Source organism: Fusarium oxysporum, chromosome 8, assembly GCF_000149955.1.
Source record: "Fusarium oxysporum f. sp. lycopersici 4287 chromosome 8, whole genome shotgun sequence".
NCBI classification, from domain to species: Eukaryota; Fungi; Ascomycota; class Sordariomycetes; order Hypocreales; family Nectriaceae; genus Fusarium; species Fusarium oxysporum.
Genome location: NC_030993.1, coordinates 2,707,365 through 2,728,205, shown reverse-complemented (window position 1 = coordinate 2,728,205; position 20,841 = coordinate 2,707,365). Strand labels below are relative to the sequence as shown.

General features: G+C 49.4%; 8 protein-coding genes and 1 non-coding gene across 10 annotated transcripts; 3 read left to right on the top strand and 6 right to left on the bottom strand.

Annotated features, from left to right (window-relative positions):
- Positions 1 to 61: 61 nt before the first annotated feature.
- FOXG_03519 (uncharacterized protein) lies at positions 62 to 1,845 on the bottom strand. The gene is made up of 2 exons (XM_018381273.1): positions 622 to 1,845; positions 62 to 574 (listed from the first exon to the last, which is right to left on the bottom strand). Exons 1-2 carry the CDS (start codon positions 1,612 to 1,614, stop codon positions 263 to 265), a joined length of 1,305 nt encoding a protein of 434 aa, XP_018237720.1. The 5' UTR covers positions 1,615 to 1,845; the 3' UTR covers positions 62 to 262.
- Positions 1,846 to 2,369: 524 nt separating this feature from the next.
- FOXG_03518 (uncharacterized protein) lies at positions 2,370 to 3,191 on the top strand. The gene is made up of 3 exons (XM_018381272.1): positions 2,370 to 2,413; positions 2,467 to 2,673; positions 2,726 to 3,191. The coding sequence occupies exons 1-3, from the start codon at positions 2,411 to 2,413 to the stop codon at positions 2,768 to 2,770; spliced, it is 255 nt and encodes an 84-aa protein (XP_018237719.1). The 5' UTR covers positions 2,370 to 2,410; the 3' UTR covers positions 2,771 to 3,191.
- On the bottom strand, positions 2,907 to 4,310 carry FOXG_03517 (uncharacterized protein). Its single transcript, XM_018381271.1, has 4 exons — positions 4,063 to 4,310; positions 3,781 to 4,000; positions 3,600 to 3,731; positions 2,907 to 3,551 (listed from the first exon to the last, which is right to left on the bottom strand). Exons 1-4 carry the CDS (start codon positions 4,087 to 4,089, stop codon positions 3,004 to 3,006), a joined length of 927 nt encoding a protein of 308 aa, XP_018237718.1. The 5' UTR covers positions 4,090 to 4,310; the 3' UTR covers positions 2,907 to 3,003.
- A 24-nt stretch (positions 4,311 to 4,334) lies between these two features.
- FOXG_03516 (uncharacterized protein) lies at positions 4,335 to 10,172 on the top strand. The gene is made up of 3 exons (XM_018381270.1): positions 4,335 to 5,627; positions 5,682 to 5,983; positions 6,039 to 10,172. The coding sequence occupies exons 1-3, from the start codon at positions 4,424 to 4,426 to the stop codon at positions 8,325 to 8,327; spliced, it is 3,795 nt and encodes a 1,264-aa protein (XP_018237717.1). The 5' UTR covers positions 4,335 to 4,423; the 3' UTR covers positions 8,328 to 10,172.
- On the bottom strand, positions 9,087 to 10,769 carry FOXG_03515 (elongation factor 1-alpha; the record flags this gene model as incomplete). The annotated part of the gene is made up of 4 exons (XM_018381269.1): positions 9,087 to 10,195; positions 10,251 to 10,389; positions 10,625 to 10,687; positions 10,752 to 10,769. 4 exons carry the CDS (start codon positions 10,767 to 10,769, stop codon positions 9,087 to 9,089), a joined length of 1,329 nt encoding a protein of 442 aa, XP_018237716.1.
- A 2,134-nt stretch (positions 10,770 to 12,903) lies between these two features.
- Positions 12,904 to 13,522, bottom strand: FOXG_18571 (uncharacterized protein). Its single transcript, XM_018398698.1, has one exon. The coding sequence runs from the start codon at positions 13,394 to 13,396 to the stop codon at positions 13,058 to 13,060; it is 339 nt and encodes a 112-aa protein (XP_018237715.1). The 5' UTR covers positions 13,397 to 13,522; the 3' UTR covers positions 12,904 to 13,057.
- A 359-nt stretch (positions 13,523 to 13,881) lies between these two features.
- On the bottom strand, positions 13,882 to 16,511 carry FOXG_03514 (uncharacterized protein). 2 transcript variants are annotated; one of them, XM_018381267.1, is made up of 3 exons: positions 16,156 to 16,511; positions 15,892 to 16,103; positions 13,882 to 15,829 (listed from the first exon to the last, which is right to left on the bottom strand). In XM_018381267.1, the coding sequence occupies exons 1-3, from the start codon at positions 16,225 to 16,227 to the stop codon at positions 14,764 to 14,766; spliced, it is 1,350 nt and encodes a 449-aa protein (XP_018237713.1). In that variant the 5' UTR covers positions 16,228 to 16,511; the 3' UTR covers positions 13,882 to 14,763. The 2 variants fall into 2 exon arrangements, with proteins under 2 accessions (XP_018237713.1, XP_018237714.1); XM_018381268.1 differs by having other exon boundaries at positions 13,882 to 16,103.
- FOXG_18570 lies at positions 14,334 to 14,421 on the top strand. The gene has a single exon. It is a non-coding gene; the product is annotated as a tRNA-Arg (tRNA).
- A 201-nt stretch (positions 16,512 to 16,712) lies between the features above and the next one.
- On the bottom strand, positions 16,713 to 19,674 carry FOXG_03513 (uncharacterized protein). The gene is made up of 3 exons (XM_018381266.1): positions 18,753 to 19,674; positions 18,429 to 18,699; positions 16,713 to 18,374 (listed from the first exon to the last, which is right to left on the bottom strand). The coding sequence occupies exons 1-3, from the start codon at positions 19,119 to 19,121 to the stop codon at positions 17,335 to 17,337; spliced, it is 1,680 nt and encodes a 559-aa protein (XP_018237712.1). The 5' UTR covers positions 19,122 to 19,674; the 3' UTR covers positions 16,713 to 17,334.
- Positions 19,675 to 20,841: the final 1,167 nt, after the last annotated feature.

The following is a 20,841-nucleotide window of genomic DNA, read 5'->3' as shown; positions in this document are numbered from 1 at the left end:
ATGACCCACACAAGACAGCTGACATGTAAGCACACATATATACTATACAGCCAGTGAGAGTATCGAGTTTCGAGCGATGTTCCAGAAAAATAGAACAAAGAGGAATAGGTGGTGCCCAGAATATATAGGAAAATACTGCTTCTTCAATTAATGTCTTGCCCAAACCCTCTCTCTGACACGCCTGATCAGAATCTATACTGACGCCCAAATAATAATATTACACCGGTTGTCAAGACACAACTAACACATATACATATATACCTCATTCAACCACTGTATACTTCAGCCCCGGGTTTGCCTCCTTCAGAGTCTTTTCCACGACTTCCCATAGCGGCACTGCCAGCTTCTTGATCTCATACGCAGCCGTCTTGAGTCCATGTTTTTCGTGTCTATGCCTTGAGAGGTTGGATGCTGCACATCCGATCGAGCAGTATATAGTGTCTCTCTTTTGATCAATGCATTCCTTGCACGCCACTGCGTTACTAGTCCAGTCTTGCATTTCGATGTCTTCGTCCTCATACTGCACACATCTATCTCCGCTCTCGCAGTCGTGCTCCAATTCATTGTGGTCGCCCTGCTCAGGTTAGATCCAGTCAGTCTGAAGAAGCTGGCAACACTCACAGCACCCTTTTCGAAGCATTCATCCGAGCACCACACTGTTAATTCCCTCTTACCCCCCATATGAGCAAGTGCTTGGCACACCGAGCATGAGAGAACATCCTTAGGGTCCACTGTAGCTGCACAAACCGCACAGGGTGGTAGGTTGTATAAGTCCTGGGAAACAGCGGGCGTTTGGCTTGCTTGGGCTTGAGTCTTATTCTGCAGCCTGTTCTGCTCAAACGCCATCTTTGCTCGACGCAGCTCATCCAGTCGATTTCTGTGATGCTCACGTTGCGGTTCCGTCATAAGGCTCGCTTTGCGATCTTGTGAGATCCGGTCAATGACTTGCTCAATGGACATGGTGTCGCTGGCCGCATATGCTTCCAGGTATTGCTGCGCATTTTCCACCACTTCTCCCGTTTGCGAATCTTTGAAGAAGAAGTTGATATAGATCTGTTTCAATGATGCTGCGTCGTTTTTGGCGACTGTAATCTGATCGGTAAGGGAGTCCACATCGGCTTCCCAGTTTGCTGGCTTGCCAACACCCTCCCATATCCTCTCGGTGAGCTCTTCCCAGCGCTTAACCGGGTCGTCTAGCATTGCTCGCAGTTCGTCTTGATCTGCCCCGCCGCCTCCTACTGAGAGGAACTGCGGGTACATGCGTAGCACCCAGCGGTACCATGCCTCTTTTTCCGATGCAATACTGTCTTCGATTGACTTGAGGTCGATCTTCTTGTGATCTTTGACATCGGTAAACATGACTTCCAGTTCATTCAGAAATGCTCTTCGCTCTGAGAACCACTCTCTGCCTTCAGCATCGCAATATCGAGCACGCATCCTGTCGAGGACTTTGGGGAAACACTTTTCGCATTCCACCACGTTTGCTTTTTCGCATTCTGATAAACACGTCTTCTTGATAGCATCCACTTCGTCGGCACATTGTTGCCTGTGCACTCTGGCCGCGCTCAACTCTGTCCAGTGCTCTGGCAGAGCAACCTTGCCCGTCGAACCCATCTCTCCTAATCCTGACGTGACTAGGTTGAATCCGTTCTTGATCTCTAAGTAGTAAACTTGCAAGAATGATTAATTCGGGGGTTTGCCAAAAGGTCAGTAAAGTTGAGGTCGCTGAAATTTATATACAAGATGAGAAACGGTACTGGTTATGTCAATGAATTAGCAGCTCGTAGTTAATGCGTGGTCTCTTTGTGATTTATCAGTTCGTGTCAACATCATCTATTATTGTTCTTGATGAAATGAGAAGCAGGGGTCATTAACTGGAGATCTGTAGGCAAATCCCAAACTGCCGATGTTTAGGCGGCGTACATCAGCTGGGTAAGGTAGCTGTTTCATCCTCAATCGCTACAGACCATTGACAAATTCTCTCTTTATCCTACTAGGAATACAGCCAAGATGTTATGTAGGATAAAAGAACATGTTGAGTCACTATGTTCTTGGCTTGGGAAGCAAGTCTTGAACAGCACCAGCTTGGCCACCTGAAAACTCTCGGCACCTCGACTTACATGGAAATGAGTGCCTGACATATGAATCAGATCAACAATGCCCACAATGACAGTAATGTAACCATTTCTTGTATATAGAAAAAGATTCAAAGATGAAGCAGTAATCTCTCTCGTATAATTATTTCATTTGCATGAATTTCCATCAACTCAAAAGGCATTGCTGTACATGTCCTGGCGTTATGCACATACCGAGGCGCCCTATCTTATCAGTCGCATCAACTTTCATCGTTTCGCGATCTCGGCGCATTCGTTCGTCCGCTAACAAACAACCATCTCTAATATCAAGCAACATGGTACGTCTCTTCCAATCCCAAATTACGAAAATCGCATGCTGACATAGAGCAAGGCCGACAAACTCCGCACCCAGCAAGAACTCGAGCGCCTCCAAGCGAAATACGTCGGCACTGGTCACCCAGACACGACAAGCTGGGAATGGCGCACCAACATTCAGCGCGACACATACTCTTCCATCGCCGGCCATAGGCCTCTTCTCTCTTATATCGCGCTTGCTGAGAATGAACCCATTACCAAGATTCGCGCGCAGATGATCAGGGTATGTCAAGCTGCTCCTTGTCAAAGGCCAATAGCTAACCTGTTGGGCGCAGAAAATGGTGCAGCCTTGTGGTCCTCCTCCGCCACGCGAGGATTAGAGCGGACGGACAATACGATATCGCAGGCAGAGCTAAGAGATTCAACATGGCTTCGTTTCGCTCGGGAATTTGGAAAGGCGTCAAGGATTAATACCCCTATGGTAGGGAAGATTTTAGACCTACAATACGATATTTCACCATACAAGATCGCGAACAGTCTCAATCTTTAAAATTAATTGTTTGGTCTGTATTGGGGTATCATAATGTCGACAATAGTCCTCATCTCTTTTGTCTTATCCCTGCATTCGACTGCCTTCGCCCACAGCTTCGTCGTCTTCTTCGCCGTCCTGTTGAGGCGCATCCCTGATGTTCAGACTCGCACGAAGCTTCTTCTCGTTATCGTCATTCCAGCTGTCGCCATAAACCTCCCGCGTCATGCCCATCACACCGTCAATGCCGACTTCTTCTTTTCCACGAGGACCGACATGCCACGTCGTAGTTGGGTCGCCGTCTTGGCCCAAAGGTGGTCTTTCAACTCTCTTGATGACGTAGCCTTGTTTCTCCATCCTCTTCAGGATTATTTCTGTCTTGTCCATTGATACATTCTGGTCGGCGTTGAGCCGCTGGAGATACCGCTTCAACTTCTGTTCGCTCAATTCTCCGCCGCTCAGGGAAATCACCGAAATGACCATTGTATAGAATCCTGCGTATGTAGCTTCGTCGTCCGCACTTGGTGTCTTGGATGGGGCGAGGATTGTTGCATGGCGATACGCTTCTGGTAATATCGACGTAAGGATGTAGGCACCAGAACCGAGCTTGGGCTGGGCATTAGCCTTCATAGCTATGCGTTATTAGTAGCTGGATCAAGAACGATGGACGATAGCTGTACCTTGACGCTTTTCCTGGAGTGACATCTTCTCTCTAACAGGCAACTCCCTCAATTCCATGCCCCAGACCCGTCTGAGCTGTGTCTGCGCCGAATCGAAGATGCGCCTGAATGATCGGCCTTGGGTGCCGAGGACTATTCCTGAGTTAGCTTTGTCCTGTTATCCCATGGTTGCCATTGTTACCTCGTTCTTTAATACCGTCTCGGCGGATCGCGATTCTCGAATATTCGCAGGAAATAACGTACCGCACCAGCTTCTTCACCAGCTGATCGTCGGCACTTTGGGTATGGTGTTGGTCTCCATCCATTTCGGCATCGCTTGGTTCTTGTTCGTTCTCGTCCTCAGAATCGACCTTATTTCGTTGACGGGGACGAACATCTTCCTCTGATTCCTCGTCTTGGGCCTGAAGCGTATAGTAGGTTAGAGCTTCGTCCTGTTAGTGAATCACTGACGAATTGTACTCACAGGACGGCGGCGCCTTTGTGTAGGCATAGTAATAGCGAACAATTGTTGTTACTCAATATCAAATCTCACACAGATACTCAGATCGATGCAACCAAAGTTCCAATGATGCAAATATTGGCAACTTGTATGAATGAAAAAAGATGGAGGGGCCGGCTCATACTGACGAAAGGCTATACGCGGTCTTCCCAACTTAGACGCGTTCAGTCTTATCAGACATGTGGGAGCTTATCGCTTATCGAGTTATCGCTTATCGGATAAAATTTCTAGGAACACTGGTCTCTACCTTAGTTCTGGGCAATTTTGGTCGCATTGTCGCATTCTGCTCCCCCATGGGGCTTCCCTATTCATTCTTTACTTCTCAATGATTTCTAGAGCGGTGCGAGTGCCGCGTATTCGCCTGGCATGCAGGTTTGGCTTAATAACACAACGCAGCACTGGACTGGGCTTCCGACCAAGTCCAGTCCATGACGGCCTGGCACGACGATTATATACATCCGAACTTGGAAATGCAGGGGAGAACAAGGTTGAGCCTTTTATAACGGATACGGAAGCTTCGAAAATAAAGCCGAAAGAAGAGTCAAAGGTTTCATCTACAGGGGCAGAAGACGCGACACCGGCTCCGAATCTTCCCTCCTCTACCGACGTCGGCTCTGAGCCAACTAGTAGCTCCGAGGAACCTCAATTAGACGATGACTCGATCTCCAAACCTGAGTTCGACGCAAAGGCATCTCCTGGCGACGAGACATTCCCAGAGAAGCCAATTGACAATGCACAAGCAGTACTGGACGGTGCACTGGACGAATCCCCATCACAACCGCGATTGTCAAGATATGTTTTACCTGACCTGCCCGACCTCCCCAAATCGTCGTCAAGACATTCACCTAGCCCCGAACAGTATGCGCTGGACGACCTTTTGGGAGAATCGCAGAAGCCAGGGATCGAGGTATCTGCACTTCCTGAACTAGAAGCCCAAGATGTTGGGGACGAGCTCATGCCTTTGCCAAAGAGACGCCTTTACGATCGTCTTATGCACGATGAATCACTTGGAGTCTCTACTCTGGGAATGCCAGCAGATGCCATTATCATCAACAATCCGAATAGGACACGCATCGAGCGGCCAGCCCCCACCGTGATGGAAGCGAAACCTATAGAAAACACAGATCTTGACTGGGAAAATTTGACTCCTTCCGAAATGACAGAGCCTGAATCTGAAGAGATATTCAAGAATATCGACGAACTTTGCCCCGTGAGTCGTATTTTGCGTCTAACTGATATCGACAAGCTCGTCAACACTCTTTGCGACGGTTTCACAGTCACCCAGCTACGGGAGTATCACAGTGTTCGCAAGCCACAACCCAGGGATCATGACATGGTAAAATACGAGTGGATAGAACAGATTGTACCATGGACATCAATGAACTCGGTTCGACTGCGTGGCAATGATAAGGCCACTCTTGCTCAGAAGATCGTGTTGGATAAATGGAAGATCGAGGTTCAGGAACATGCGGACGATCTTGGAAAAGCGTTTATTTGGATGGATCCTGACATCTTCCCCTTTCTCACATGTTTGTTCCCAAAAACCTGAGCCTGGTGGTATATTTGCTGACTGACGGTCATAGATGGCCCCAACAACATAGGGCGTCTACTCTGGGAGCTCAGAAGGGATTTCGTAGTCGGCGAAGACGAGAAGCTAACACTGCATACCCCAAAATGCCGCCTCAATATTACAGCGAAGAAGTCGACTACTTACGGTATCCTCGCTCATATCGACCAGGCCGTGCAGAGGATGAAGAGCCGGGTTATCGACGTTGCCCCTCTTCTCCCGAAGACTCGATCAGCAGCCCTGACGCCGACAGAGCGCAAGGAGCTCGGCCGGCTAACCAAGACTTCAATCACGCCTGTAAGGCATGGCTCCCAGGAGGTACGAAATTCCATTTGTCCATGAAACGTACAATATCATACTAACTGGTTTCTAGAAGTTGCGCGTCTCCTGGATGCCCCAGCCTGACGAGCCTCCAACCGAGACTGAAGACCTTGCAGACACAGTGTTCCGCTTAATCGTTGGCCGTGTCGTCCCGGGCGCTGACCACGGTGTCCTCCAGTGTCTTCCGCGACTGGACGACCAAGACCTAGTCACTGGCCAGCCCGTCCCTGTACAACGCCAGGCTCGGGCTATGTCGTGGAGAGACAAGCTCCAGAAGTGGCTGAGAATTGTCGCACCCATCAGCAAGAACACTCAAAACACTCCACCGTTAGGGCTGTCCTCCGAATTAGCGATTCCCGAAGAGAAATGTCCTCGCACTGGAAATGTAGACGCTACTACAGCAACGTTTGGCCATATCCTACACCAACGCGCTAGCACTTCGATGAAGGAACTCTACCGCAAACGCCGCATCCTAGCTCCCCTTACACCTCATCCCGCTGCTTTCTCCGCCCTCAAACCCGACAACGACTTGCCCCTAAAGGAGACTACTTCCATTGTTATGCACCTTTCGCCTCATTTCGATTCTTCAAAGAGTCCAGTAACAGATCCTAAGAAGAAACTCCCTGCAGATCCTGCTGTCTATATTACCATCCCCGTCCACCCTCAGGCTGATCTCGACAACTTCAAGATCCCCGACGACGTAACCGCCCACATTTATGTGCCCTGGCACAACAGCGACGTGCTGCTTCCTACAGAGGCTGTAGATGTCCGCCTTGAGCACAGGCGCTCCCATGCTCTCCCAATAAGTCACCCAGGCATGAAGAGTTTCTTTGAGAAATCGCAACTCAACCTTCGTGAAGGTCAACTTCGAACACCGAGCCAGGCCATGCTCAGGGTTCCAGGATCATGGTTGCGAGGAAGTGGCAGCGGCAGGATGAACACCGAAAAAAGAGACGTTCTTTACGACTTCCGTGGAACTGAGATCCATCAGACCGTGGAAATGCCTTGGAATGGCCACACACTGCGCTACTCTAGCATCGAGGCTGGACAGCACGGCGGCCAACGCCAGGAGATTACACTCCAGGCTGGTTTACCAGGCGAGAACCCAGTTGCTTTCAAGGATGAGAGACGTGTGGGCTTTTTACAGCTGGTCGAGGACATGGCCACTGGGAAATGCTTCTCCTGGTCTGAGGGCTACAAATCCATCAAGAGCCGCCAGCTAGAAGATTTCAGTTACAATCTGTTTGGAGAGGATCTCCCTGAGGATGTTATTGTCGACAACGAAAAGTTTGATTCGCGCGGTCGCGTCAATCGATACAGACCAGCTACGAGCGGAGACAGTGACAAGCCTGATCCGCGTGGCCGCTTTAATCAACATAGACCAGCCATCGAGATGGGCAATGATAGGTTTGATTCGCGTGGTCGTGTCGGTGAGCGTGAGTCAGCCACGAAGGCGAACGGTGACAAGCTTGAAATCCGCGGTTGTGTGAATGAACGCACGTCTGGCCCAAAGCCAAAGACAGGAGCTCCAGTTGAGATCTTTGACGACATAGAGGCATTGTTTGCGGCGGAGGGCCAGACTTTTGAGCTCAACCCCGACAAGACACCCAAACCTGACGAGCAACAGCTTGACGAGACCAAATCTGACGAGAAAGTGTCTGATGAGAAATATCCCGATCCTATCGCCAAAAGGAAAGCGACAGATGATCTCATGAGTTTCCTCGACGAGTACGCCAGCCCTAAGGCCTTTGTGAGTGAAGACAACAAGAAGCTCTACGGCATCGATGCTGCCTACCACCACAAGAAGTCAAGGACGAGCGTTCCTAAGGATACTCCTCCGATCGACAAATTACCAGATTTGCCAGAATTTCCAGAAGCCACACCCCCGAAACCTAACAACTTGCCAGATTTGTCAGAATTGCTAGAAGACAAGGCCACGCCCCCAAAACCTCAAAAGGAAGATGTTGCAACGAAAAAAGAGAAGACTCGCAAAAAGGTCCAGAGTGAGTACTTCGCAACCCAGGAGCCAGTACCCAAGCCCAAAGCAACGCCAAAGAAATTAGCAACTACCGGGAAAGCCAAGGACAAGCCAAGCAAATATACCCTCCCAGAGCTACAGAAACCCGCCACAATGTCAGATGCAGATGCATTTGCTGCTCAGTTCGCCAGACGAGCGACTTCAGAGAACAGAGGGAAGGACCAAAATAGTGTCATTGGGTTCTTCGACACCCTTCCAAACGAGAAGAAGCCTGCTAAAAAGCAGCCCGCTCAGAAAAAGAAAACGTCTACTTCAAAGAGAAAACAGCCGACATCGAGTAACTCGAAACGCAAAAGGCTTTGAACCGCTCTCAAATGAAGTGTTTGAACATGCTACGACCGAAACGATGTCAGGAGTACGAATGCGGGTACGAACAAGGACGATCATTCATGAGGCTTGTGTGTCACTCTCTTGCACCTCTGTTTCTCTACAGCGCCATGTTGGTCGTGACTTGCAACGTTGTAAATGAGGAAATCGTAAAGATTGCGAGGCAGCTTTGGATATGCAGAAGAAAAAGGAAAGGGTAATACTGTATACTAAAATAGCATGTGTATCATATGTAACATCATTATTAGACGAATATATAGAGGAAAGGGGCATTATGTATCATTACACACCAAAAATACAACATCAACAATACATCACGGTACAGTGCACACTGCATCACTGTGATCGCCACACACACTGAACCGTCCGCCTGAACGAGCTACTGAAGCTCTACGGATCTGCTTCAACTTACAAGTAATCCAAGTCAATCAATTGAGCAGAAATTACATCACGAGAAGCTTCATTTGTAGCAGTCACACATCACATCACAAGCATCATAGGTAGGAACAAGAAACTTTTGCACGAATCACTTCTAGACTCTCTATTCTTTTTTTGATTTGCACACAACCGAGATCCTGGCCTTTTTTCTTTGCCTCTCATTATGTGCCCCCAGACAAAAGCCGAGTGCTCATGCCAACATGATCATTTCGTCGTAGAAGCGAGTACATCAGCCCTTGGGCGTGAGATCGAGGTCGTAAGATCCCACTGAAGGTTGTCATTTCAGAAATAAGTTGCTTATTTCTTGGCGGCCTTGGCAGCGGACTTGGTGACCTTGCCGGCAGCACCGCTGGACTTCTCGACAGCCTTGATGACACCAACGGCGACAGTCTGTCGCATGTCACGGACGGCGAAACGACCCAGAGGAGGGTAGTCAGTGAAAGCCTCAACACACATGGGCTTGGAGGGAACCATCTTGACGATGGCGGAGTCACCAGACTTGATGAACTTGGGGGCGGCCTCAGTAGCCTTACCGGTTCGGCGGTCGATCTTCTCCTGGATCTCGGCGAACTTGCAGGCAATGTGGGCAGTGTGGCAATCGAGGACGGGAGCGTAACCAGCACCGACCTGACCGGGGTGGTTGAGGACGATGACCTGAGCGGTGAAAGAAGCGGCACCCATAGGGGGGTCGTTCTTGGAGTCACCAGCGACGTTACCACGTCGGATGTCCTTGACGGAGACGTTCTTCACGTTGAAACCAACGTTGTCACCGGGCTGGCCCTCAGTGAGCTGCTCGTGGTGCATCTCGACGGACTTGACTTCAGTGGTGACGTTGGAAGGAGCGAAGGTAACGACCATACCGGGCTTGATGACACCAGTCTCGATACGGCCGACGGGAACCGTTCCAATACCACCGATCTTGTAGACATCCTGGAGGGGAAGACGGAGGGGCTTGTCAACGGGACGCTTGGGGGGCTCGATGGAGTCAATGGCCTCGAGGAGGGTCTTGCCACTGAGCTTGCCGGACTTGATCTCACGCTCCCAACCCTTGTACCAGGGGCAGTTGGTGGAGGGGGTAAGCATGTTGTCACCGTTGAAACCGGAGATGGGGACGAAAGCGACAGCCTTGGGGTTGTAGCCGACCTTCTTGATGAAAGAGGAGGTCTCCTTGATGATCTCCTGGTAACGGGCCTCAGACCACTTGGTGGTGTCCATCTTGTTGATGGCGACAATGAGGTTCTTGACACCAAGGGTGTAGGCAAGAAGAGCGTGCTCACGGGTCTGGCCATCCTTGGAGATACCAGCCTCGAACTCACCAGTACCGGCGGCAATGATGAGAATGGCGCAATCGGCCTGGGAAGTACCAGTGATCATGTTCTTGATGAAATCACGGTGACCGGGAGCGTCTGAGTGATATGTTAGTACGAAGAGAAGTAGAATGAAGCATGAGAGACAACATACCAATGACGGTGACATAGTAGCGAGGAGTCTCGAACTTCCAGAGAGCAATATCGATGGTGATACCACGCTCACGCTCGGCCTTGAGCTTGTCAAGAACCCAGGCGTACTTGAAGGAACCCTTACCGAGCTCAGCGGCTTCCTATTGTTGAATGGTTAGTGACTGCTTGACACGTGACGACGCACTGATTGAGGTTGTGAGAATGGTTAAGAGGGCAAACGCTCCCGTCGCTCAAGTGGCGGGGTAAGTGCCCCACCAAAAAAAAATTACGGTCATATTGCAAAATTTTTGGTCTCGAGCGGGGTAGCGGGCACGTTTCGAGTCGTAGGTGAAATCGATGGGCAAAGGACGCGCGATCGAAGGGAAAGTGACTAACCTTCTCGAACTTCTCGATGGTTCGCTTGTCGATACCACCGCACTGGTAGATCAAGTGACCGGTCTGTGAAACGATGTCAGTATGTTGACTTTGAGAAATACCCCGCCAGGTCTTGGTCGGGATTGACGATGGCAGATAAGCTCATTGTCGAGGAGAGTACTCACAGTGGTCGACTTGCCAGAGTCGACGTGGCCGATGACGACGACGTTAAGGTGAGGATCGGTGCCATGAGTCGTTTGGGAAGGGTCTCTGGATTGGGGACGGTCGTCAGCCCTTTCCGCTGGAACCAGCACATTGGTCAACAGAGGACGAAGAGGCAACGTGAGGAAAGCAGGCGATTATCAAGAATATCTCCAAAGAAACCTGCAATGAAGCAATAGATCTTGTCGATGTTCTTGATCAAGGCCTTGAAGGGTTGCACATACAAAATCGCAGATCGGATGCTTGAACCGGGTATGCGAGACGAGGAGGGAAGAGAAGAAAAAATCCAAGGGAAGTGGTGGGAGGAGGAGATTTAAAAGGCGAGCCAGAGGAAGGAGGGGTGGGGTGGGGTGAAAGGCAGGAGCGGCGCCGCGGGGCAACCAGCTTCGGAAGCCCTAACAGCTCAGAGGTTTTTTCAAAAAGCAGGTGGGTCTGTGTGAGCCAATCATTAAGCTCTAAAGCATAATGACGGCAAGTGAGTAAAGGCCTGGTCAGACTTCAGCAATGGTACGAGGAGGGGCAGAAGAAGCTCGACGAGGACGAGATACCAGAGGTTTGTCGTTAATGTCGAATGACCATGATCAAGTATCTACGGTGGCCATCACGAGATCACACTGCACAGTCTGCTGCGCATTTGGACGAGTCTTTGCGGTGTTGCTGGCCGCTCTTGAAGCTGATATCTGGGGGAGCAAACTGGCAGGTTCAGCGCAACTCACATCGATTTTCAACGAACGAACAAGCCCCGGCACCCGAGAGGAATCTCAGTAAAGCTGCTGTCCTCTAGTGTACTACCTAGGCACGGTATTTAGAAATAGAAACATCACCATAGCGCCTCTAGCTGCTCTATTAGCAGCTCAATAACCTATCTCAACCTCTTTCAATATCTGTCTTCCAGCAGAGCAATCGCAAAAGCGCTGGTTCTGCATGGAGGTACAAGCGAACTGTTAGGCGGGTACATGCGGGGCACAATTTTTGCGATTCTTTTCTTGTGCGCATCGCCGCCCAAAGGAAAATTTCTCACTACGGCCTGAAGAAAAATTCGATCATGCTGGCGGTCGAGGCTCGGTGGGTTACTCTTTCGGTGGTGGATGCGCGGGCGCGTCCTAAAATTGTCTGGGGCCTGCTTGTGACGAGCATGGCTCTGGGACTGTTCTGCCCAACGCAGCATCTGAGGATTTTTTTTGCCCCTCAATTTACGTCCGTCAGCCCAACGCAACCACGGCGTGAGTCACTTGAGTAATCTTAAGATCTTCTTCCTGAATTCTCTCGCATATATTATCACACCGATAAGAGTATCCTGCCCGCGTGGCTCTCTTTGTTGGCTCTTCACTTTCTTCCGCGTTCGACCACCAAGGGAGGGGAAGCTTCAAGATTGCCCCTCTTCTATGGCGCGGTCTGTTTCTGGCTCAAACTCCCTGCACGAATCAACGTCATGCTCCACTGAATCTTTTAGCGCCTGTGGGTTGCCACCACCGCTGCGCGACCAGTGCACGGAAGATCTAGCCTTGGCTGGGATGTGTGAGGTGGTCAAACAGGAAGTTGATTGTCTCATATCAAAAATTTTCAAGCTCGAGGGGTAATACAGTACAGATAGGTAGAAGCGAATATCAACAGTTCAGTTAGGCATCATAACATCAGGTAGATTATGTATTTGATCCCTTCTACTAATGTGCAGAATATTCGTATGGTCAATCGCATTGACCATAATCTCCGCTCATTGTTGCATTTCCTCGTCTTGGTCTTGCGCCTGTGTGTTGCCCAGCTGTTGTTTACTCGTGTTGTGCCCCTCCCCCTCCTTGTCAACAACCCCTCCATCAGAGTCTGGGATCAATAGCTTCTAACCACCGAACAAGCGCGCCAGAGCAGACAAGAGACCACAAGGAGGGGCAAAAAAATCATGTCCAGCCACTGTGGAGCCCACACGAAGCGCAGCTGCAGCTCACCTTGATCTGTCGCGGGATAGTTGTGCTGCTGGTGGAGGTCCAGATGAGGACCCTGGGGGTTAATAAAACTTCTGACGTTGAATCAGGATGCCAAAATCAGCTGGTCTAAAGGCCTCTTGAGATATACTAAATTTACCTAAGTCTTTTCGTCACTTAGGACACAGGTCTTGAGTTTTCTTGCCTCCCCTAGGTACCTTGCGATTTCATGCAGCTTCAAGTGCCACTCCGATATCTCGAGCCATTGAGGAATTGCCAGATTGTCAAACGCAAAAGTTAGCACCGCTACACTTTATCCGTATGACACAGCTGAAACTATCATCCAACTGCTACCCCGATGACTCTGACGGCAGAAATGTATCACTGTAAGCTTAATGGAAGAAGAACCTTTGAGTGTTGTGGGATCTTTCTTGTCCATTAGATATCTCGTTGAACCCGTGGAGGCCGTGCTCCCTTGTTGATGGATTGTTGCGACGCATGTCAAGAATTTCTGGGCTATTTTTTGGTGCATATTCACGGCGGTTATTGTCCATCGTCTCCATCTTGATATGGTTTTTGTTGTCACATTGCCATTATGGAGAACTCTATCCGAGGGGGTTGTCCACAGTGGATATGCCCTCGCTGGATGCATCGGCTCCGCCGTAGGCCTGTCGTCTCGAAATTCTCCTTCACTTTATGTACGGAAGATATCGTGAGACTCAAGTGGAGGACGCACCATATGAGAACATCTCATGATTCATCGATGAGAAATTTTTAAGCCCTCTTCGCTTTTGTAGACCGCTACTATTGATATGCGATGGTGGTGAGAACCTGAGGTGTCAAGAACTTTGATGATCTCGATGTCATGTTTAGGGTAGCATCGAGACTCACAACACAAGGTAACTTGGACGAAATTGACCATGATACACCACCTGATACAAGCCAAGCTTTACTGGTACCAAGATATTGTTATGAAAGCCTGTGCATCTTTATGACCAATGGTAATAATTGTGAAAGTCAAGTGCCGCTATCACCTCCCTGTTGAGCTTGACCTATCCTGGCGGCCAAGCGGAGCCATTCCAAAGTCCATATAAAGACAACATCCCCCGGCTTGTGTCACACATGCATGCATGAGTTGGGTATTGTAAGCTCGTACAAATTATCCCGGACAATACGGTTCAAACCGAATTACTTAACCAGAAGATATTGGTTGTTCAATTGATTATACAGATCTCGAAATCAGTTGCTTTCTATCCAAATCTCAAGAGTTGATGCGTATCCAGTTTTGAGCCTTCTCAACACCACGAAACAACGACACTGCGACCATACAATGCGACCACTCAATCACTCAATCACCAGCCGAGAAATAACAGTAACAGCGCCGATGACTCGATCACCACCGCCCTACACACCCGAATTCTATCCAATTACCGCGCAGCGCCCTGCACGCTCCCGTCTGTGAAACTGCAGCATCCCGTCACTGCCTATAACCGCCCCTTTTTTTCAACAGTATATAGCCCGTCACAACAGTACCTATCCCAACAAGCAATACCAAAGACTTCGTGGTCGAACGGTTAAAGCAAACGAAAGCCCGTATAGAGTAATAGTCAACTCGTTGGACTCCTATAACAGTATAGGCGATAGCCAAGGATCCTGGTGCAAATCCGGGTGCGGGTGGTATTTTTTGCATTTTTGGGGGTTCTACTTCTTGCTGCACAAGTCTGGCTGATTTAATCTGCACGCAAAGCGGTTCGAACACCCTTTTGCTCATCCTGTCTCGGGAGACTCGAATCACGAGGCAGTGTGCTGCGCATTCAGTCTTAAAGTCTGCTCAACACCACAACCACCGTAGAAGTCTCGAGGAGAAAGTAAAGTCGAAACAAGGCGTAAAATATCAAACGTACGATATATGCTACAATTATCTATGAATGCTGCTATCTACCTCAGTCAAGTCCAGCTTGACCAATATCCACGTAATATACACATCTGCATGAATTATCCATTGTCTACACACAGCCCTTACCGGACCTTGCCCTCAACCTTCTTACCCTGAGTGTTCATACCCTTTGGCGTCTTTAACCCTCCAAACACCGCCGCAGCGACAACAGCGATACCTGTTGCGCCCATACCATATGCTACCTCACGGCCAGCCCACCAGTACACACTTGTGAACAGGATAGGGCCGAGGCCTCGACCAAGCTGGCCCCAACTTCGTAGCATGCCGAGCTTGTTGCCGCGCTCATCCTCGTGAGCTTCGAAGCTGGAAAGTGCATTCAGACCCGTAACGACGGTAGCGGATGTAACGGCCAGGCATGTAGCAGCGATATACAGACCACCGATTGTGTTGACCTGTCCCAGAAGAACGAAGGACGCAAGGCAAGCTAGTGTGCCGATTCGAACAGACATCAGAGGTGGGAGTCGTCGTGTGACACCGCCCTGGAGAATAGATGCTACAAGACCAACATAGCCAAGTAATCTTCCATTCTTGCCGGAAGTGAACGAGAAGAGCTCGTACGTCATAAAAGACAAAGAACTCTCCATGCCAGAAAAGAAAAGCAGAAAGACGAAGTGAATGGCATTCAAGAGAAAGTGAGAGTTGGTCCTCTCAATAGCCTTGGGTATAGCCTTCGTCTTCCGACCGTCCTTGGCCTGAGCACCGCGTAGCGATGGCAACGTCTCAGGCAAGCTGAAGTATAGATACACTGTCTCCACAACAATCAGCGCAAGACTGAAACCCGCAGCCGCTGCAAACGGGTTCGCCGTAAATGTCGAGAATGTGCTGAGCCACGCGCCAAGTCCAGGACCGAAGGTGAAAGCGATTGAGAAGCACGCGCCGATCAGAGCCATAGTTGCACCGCGAGACGACTCATCCGAGATATCACTCGCCATTGCTGTAGCGAGCTGGACATTGCCTTCTGATAACCCACCAACAACACGACTAGCGATGAATGTTCGGAAATCGACGGCGGCAACCCAGAGCAGGACGGATAGAATGTTGCCACACATGGAAGCCAAGAGCGCTTTGCGACGGCCATATCGATCGGAGAGGGCGCCGATTAGAGGTGATGCAATGGCTTGCAGAAGTCTATAGAGTAAGATTGTCAGCTTGCGCCTTAACGTTTACTGGCTTGCTTGACGGTTACGCACGAGAACAGAGAGCCTAGAGCTCCGCCCAGCAGCACAATGTCATGTCGCGACTCGATCGGGCGGGAGAAAGAAGCCTTGTATCGGTGGAGGCCTGAGAGGACGGTCTGGAGGAGAGTTTGAGGTCCGTCGTGGCCGATTGGCTCTTGGACTTCGCGGTCGCGGTAAAATTCAAGAAGCTTGGGGAACAAGGGAAGGATGAATGTGAAGGAAATCTAGGAACTTGAATTAGCGAGGAAACCATACTGAATTGTTCTTGTTACATACCAGATCGAGGAGTAGCGAGACAGCAATGACCCGGAGGACTCGCTTCCTCGCTGCGGGATCGAAAGTAGACATTGGCGGGTGCTAAATGAGGACAGATAGATTTGAAGTAGTAAACAGAGACAGACAGAGGGAGGTATGGAACGGATGTACAAGGAAACGAAATAGCAATTATGTATAAAAAGAGAAGAAAAGGGAAAAGAACTAATAAAAGACCGAAGAGAGAAGCTCAGGAGACAGTGGACACTTGCTGGTCTGACGGCATCTGATCTCGGAATAGCAACGTGGTGGTTTGGTGGCTGCTTGCTTTGACCAGGCCCAATAGAAATAGCTGCGTCACTACCATTAGAAGAGTGGATGTGGATGGTCTCAGGTCTGTGGCGTGCGGATATCCCCTGTAATTTAGGGGGCCTTTGCTGCAACCTCTTGACGGAGCAACTCCACATTGGATTTCTCGATGGTTGCTAATCCTTGAGCCATCGACGGAACTGCCGTGAATGTTTCAATACGAGATGATAGATCGACACTAGAAGCGAATTACAGGGTCACACTGAGAAGAAGCTAGAAAATATGCTTTTTGAATTGGATATTTGTAATTTTTCGTTGTTTTTATTTGTTTCTCCGATTCTCCTATCCAACCAGTTCGACTCCTGGCCTTCAACACAAGAAAAAAGATACAGTTCTGTATCTCATGATCCTTTGGGATTCGGTATTCTTAAAAGTCCATATATCGTATTTATCATGACAAAGAAGATCAACCTCTTATACGTGCGCCTCATTTGGCTTGGAGATTTGGTGTTGATTGTAAAAGTCTTGCTGTTCTTCCATGTTCAACACAGATACTGCGAAGCTTTCAGATCGACATCCTCTTCTCCAGAACACGGTAACAAACAAAGCCAGAAGGCTATTGGAAAGCAATGCAAGACGTAAACTCATGACATAGAAAAAGGCACGTATGTGCCGCATCTTAAGAACATAAAACATGAAACTCATAGCTTCTCATGACATAACATGATCGTAATTCCATCATACAAACTCGTTTCCATCAAAGGGTTCATAAGAAAGACATAGTAGGTGCTGGGTATCGCAAAGCAGAGCAGGGGCTAGAGCCAAAGCGGCAACAAAAGCAGAGCAAAGCAAAGATACCTAACCTTGATATAGTAGTGAAGTGTTTGTCTTCACTTAGTAGGTTTCGAAGACGAAGCGGAATCCCTCGGATCCCTTGTAGGGAATAGGCATGAAGTAGTCAGCATCAATCTCGCAGTCTCGAACTCGTGTCTCGAAAATGCTGAGGTAGCCAACGTCTCCAAAGCGCTGATCGCCATCATCGCTGCCATACACAACACCACCACTTCCCCATCTGCGGAAGAGTTTGGCAAGTGTAAGATAAAGCTCGGCGTGAGCCAAAGCCATGCCAAGACAGATGCGCGAACCGGAGCAGAAGATGTCGAGGTACTTGTCAAGTCGCTCTCCATCCTCCACCCATCGCTCAGGGTGGAAGCCGCGGGCGTCGTAGAAGATGTTCTCGTCCATGACGGTCTTGTAAGGGCTCATGCCAACGATGGATCCTGGAGGGAGGTTCCACTCCTCATCGTTCTCGCGATCATGGTAGACGAGAGCCTCATCGGGGGCAACGCGTGCGAGGCGGCTGCTAGTTCCGATGCCAAGGCGCAGAGCTTCCTTGACAACTCCACGAAGGTAAGGGAGCTTCTCCAATTTTGAGAGAGGAATGGTCTCGTAAGCATCAGGGATAGCATCAAAGAGCTCGTCGCGTAGCTTGCGGAGGGTCTCGGGGCGGTTCAAAAGGTGGAAAGTGGCAAGTGACATGGCCCACGACGTAGTTAGAGTGCCACCCTGGACAGTGATCTGGCTTTCCTGTGTCTGGCGAGAGGCGGTCTTGTCACGAACGGAGCGAGTCTTGGTGGAGAGCATGGTAGGGTGACCTCCATCCATCATCCACTTGCCGCTGCTTTGAGGAGGGTCGACGCTGTGAATCTGTTCAAGAATGTCGTTCTTCATCTTCAAGAAACCACCCCATCCCGGCATGCACCGGTTTGAGATGGACTCCGGTAGAGCATTGACGAGGGTGAGAACCCAGTCGAGCTGCTGCACACAAGGTCCCATGTGAGTACCGATGAGAAGGTCATTAGTGACTTCAGCACCGAAATCGGGCTTCTCGACAAGATGGTCGCTTCGAGCAAAAGCGTATTCATTGATGACATCTGAGGACATTATTAGAGTTGTCATTGTGTGGGAGACTGACTGATGAGTCTTACCATTGGTAAAGGCCGAGTAGGGATACATGACATCAAGAGGCTGTCCATTGGATACCTCGGCGTAATTCAGAAACGCACCCAGAAGAGCTTCCACTCTCTCCTCGATAACCGGCTGCAATTCGCGCACAGTCTGAGTCGAGTAGAAAGGGTTCAGCGCACTTCGACGCAACTTGTGAAGGCTGTGGTCGATGGCAGCAAGAGAGCCTTCTGTCGCAGTCTTGGGTCCTGCGAGAGCAGTTGGGTGAGGAACACGGGTACGGGGGGCACCGGACTATTTGATTCTTAGTTGAAATCTCTGCATATCTTGAGTACACAGATACTTACCTGTTGGGTGTAGAATGTCCACTTGTCTCGACGTCGGCTGGGTCCAGTGTAGAGGTCCGAAAAGAATTCAGGGTCTCCTACATGGACCTCCCAGGGGTTAATGCGAACAATGGGGCCATATCGTTCATGCATATCGATGATCTTGTAGGTGTATTGTCCTCCTAGGACGAAGTCGTAGTAGAACTCATAGTATTGAGTCAATGCGGCCAGCTTGGGACCTGGGATATGGGCCAGAGGGCTGAGCCATAGTCTCCAAATCACAAGCTGGACGAGATAGATGAGCCAGATGCCCGCAAGCAAGCATCCGGTCTGCTGCCAGGTAAGGGCAGCAATGGTCTCTTGGACCGCCATGAAGGTGTTGGAAGCCATTCATGAGCGACTCGCCCTAACAGGACGGTATTGTCATTGAAGGAAGTAAGATTAAAGATGATTTATTGGAGTGGCCATGGGCTCTCCAGGCTGCAGAGCAGAAGCCTTTGAGGAGATAGATCTCTTGTCAAGAAGCATGCGAGGTGGTGCTGCATTTGTATTTCAAGCATAAGCATGGTCAAGCCTTCACCGCATGGACTTTTAGACCTCTCGATCGGTCGTAGTGGATGGGCTGGGAAGACGGGGAACCCTCTCCCGGGTGCGCGAGCGGGCCGCGTGGAGACTCCTTCAGGCGGTGAACAACAATTCGGGGACTGTCTTGCAGGGCACGGCCAGCTGTCACCGCAAGTGCTGTAAACATCGTTGGTTGACGAGAATTCGAACGATCGTGGTCACATAATCAAGCCAATAGGTGGTGCAGCCGGAAGCCGGGGGGAGCTTGCAACGCTTGTCTTGAAAGGGAAGAACCATTGGATCGCTAAGACGTTAGAAAGGTAGAATCAGGAACCATTTTAGCTCGTGGTTGGTGATTCAGGGGTTAAGCGGATGAACTGGTTACCATTTTTCTATAAAGAGTTTTCAAAGGGCAAGAGGTTGGTAGTTGTAAAGGCGGCGGACGGATTCTGTGAGAGGTTGGAAGTTGGTGGTTGGCGGTGACAAGGGCAAATTGGCCAACGAAAACGAGATGAAATCGTGCCTCTGATCGGTTGCATCCGAGCTAATTAGGTTCAGTGCACATTGACCAGAAAAAGTGGGAGATGAGATGATCAGAAACAGACAGAGAATGCCAATGAATGTTTGAAGTGCCGCAAAGAAGTACTCACGGGCCACACAGACGTTTGTCCAGCATATGTGCAAACGATATCACCTAGCTTCACAGCCGGAGTTTCCATATCATCACTCTGTACGATGTATACAATTATATCTACAATACTATACCAGATAAATTGTATTATAATAGCTTTCTCCTTTTTAATGAAAGCGTTGACGTAGTGATTGTGCATCTAACCGCTTCATAGCTATGTGAATGCCTTCAAATATCGCCATGATACCCTTGAACAGCCACCCTAGAGCAGCCCCTCATCAATCTCACTCATTGATCTGTTGCCATTGACAATTCGGAGACACTCTGGCCTAAAAGGGACGATAGTGCTGAAACGGTCGAGCTGTCGACTGTTTTGGATGATCCGCCAACTGTGATCCTTGCGTAGTTGTCTAGCTGGTACGAGAATGCCGGCTATGTCAGACCATACTGAAGCCATTCATGGTTGACACACCGTACAATGTCAAGCTGCTACGGAAACAATTATCATCCACTTTTAAAGCTCCGAAAACCACCGTACCAGTAATCTAATGACAACAGTGGCTGCATAATATAGCTTCATCCTACGGCTACGAACATGGCCGGTGAGGATGGGAATAGTAAACCGGCCCGGTCTGCATACTTCGTGTATCACACCACTAAGTATGTATGAAGCCTAGCGAGTGTCACGATACTAAACATTAAAATAAAAAGCAGTTATGCTTGAGTAAGGAATGATATTAGACTACTGAGTCCGGATACTTTTGTAACTCGTGGTATAAGTCCAAGTTGAAGCTATACCATAGATCACAACAATATCCTACGATACATGCTTCATTATCCGTGCACTGAGCAGACACTAGATTATCTAGATAACGATCATATCATACAGATACTACCCTCCAAGTGTGTGGATGC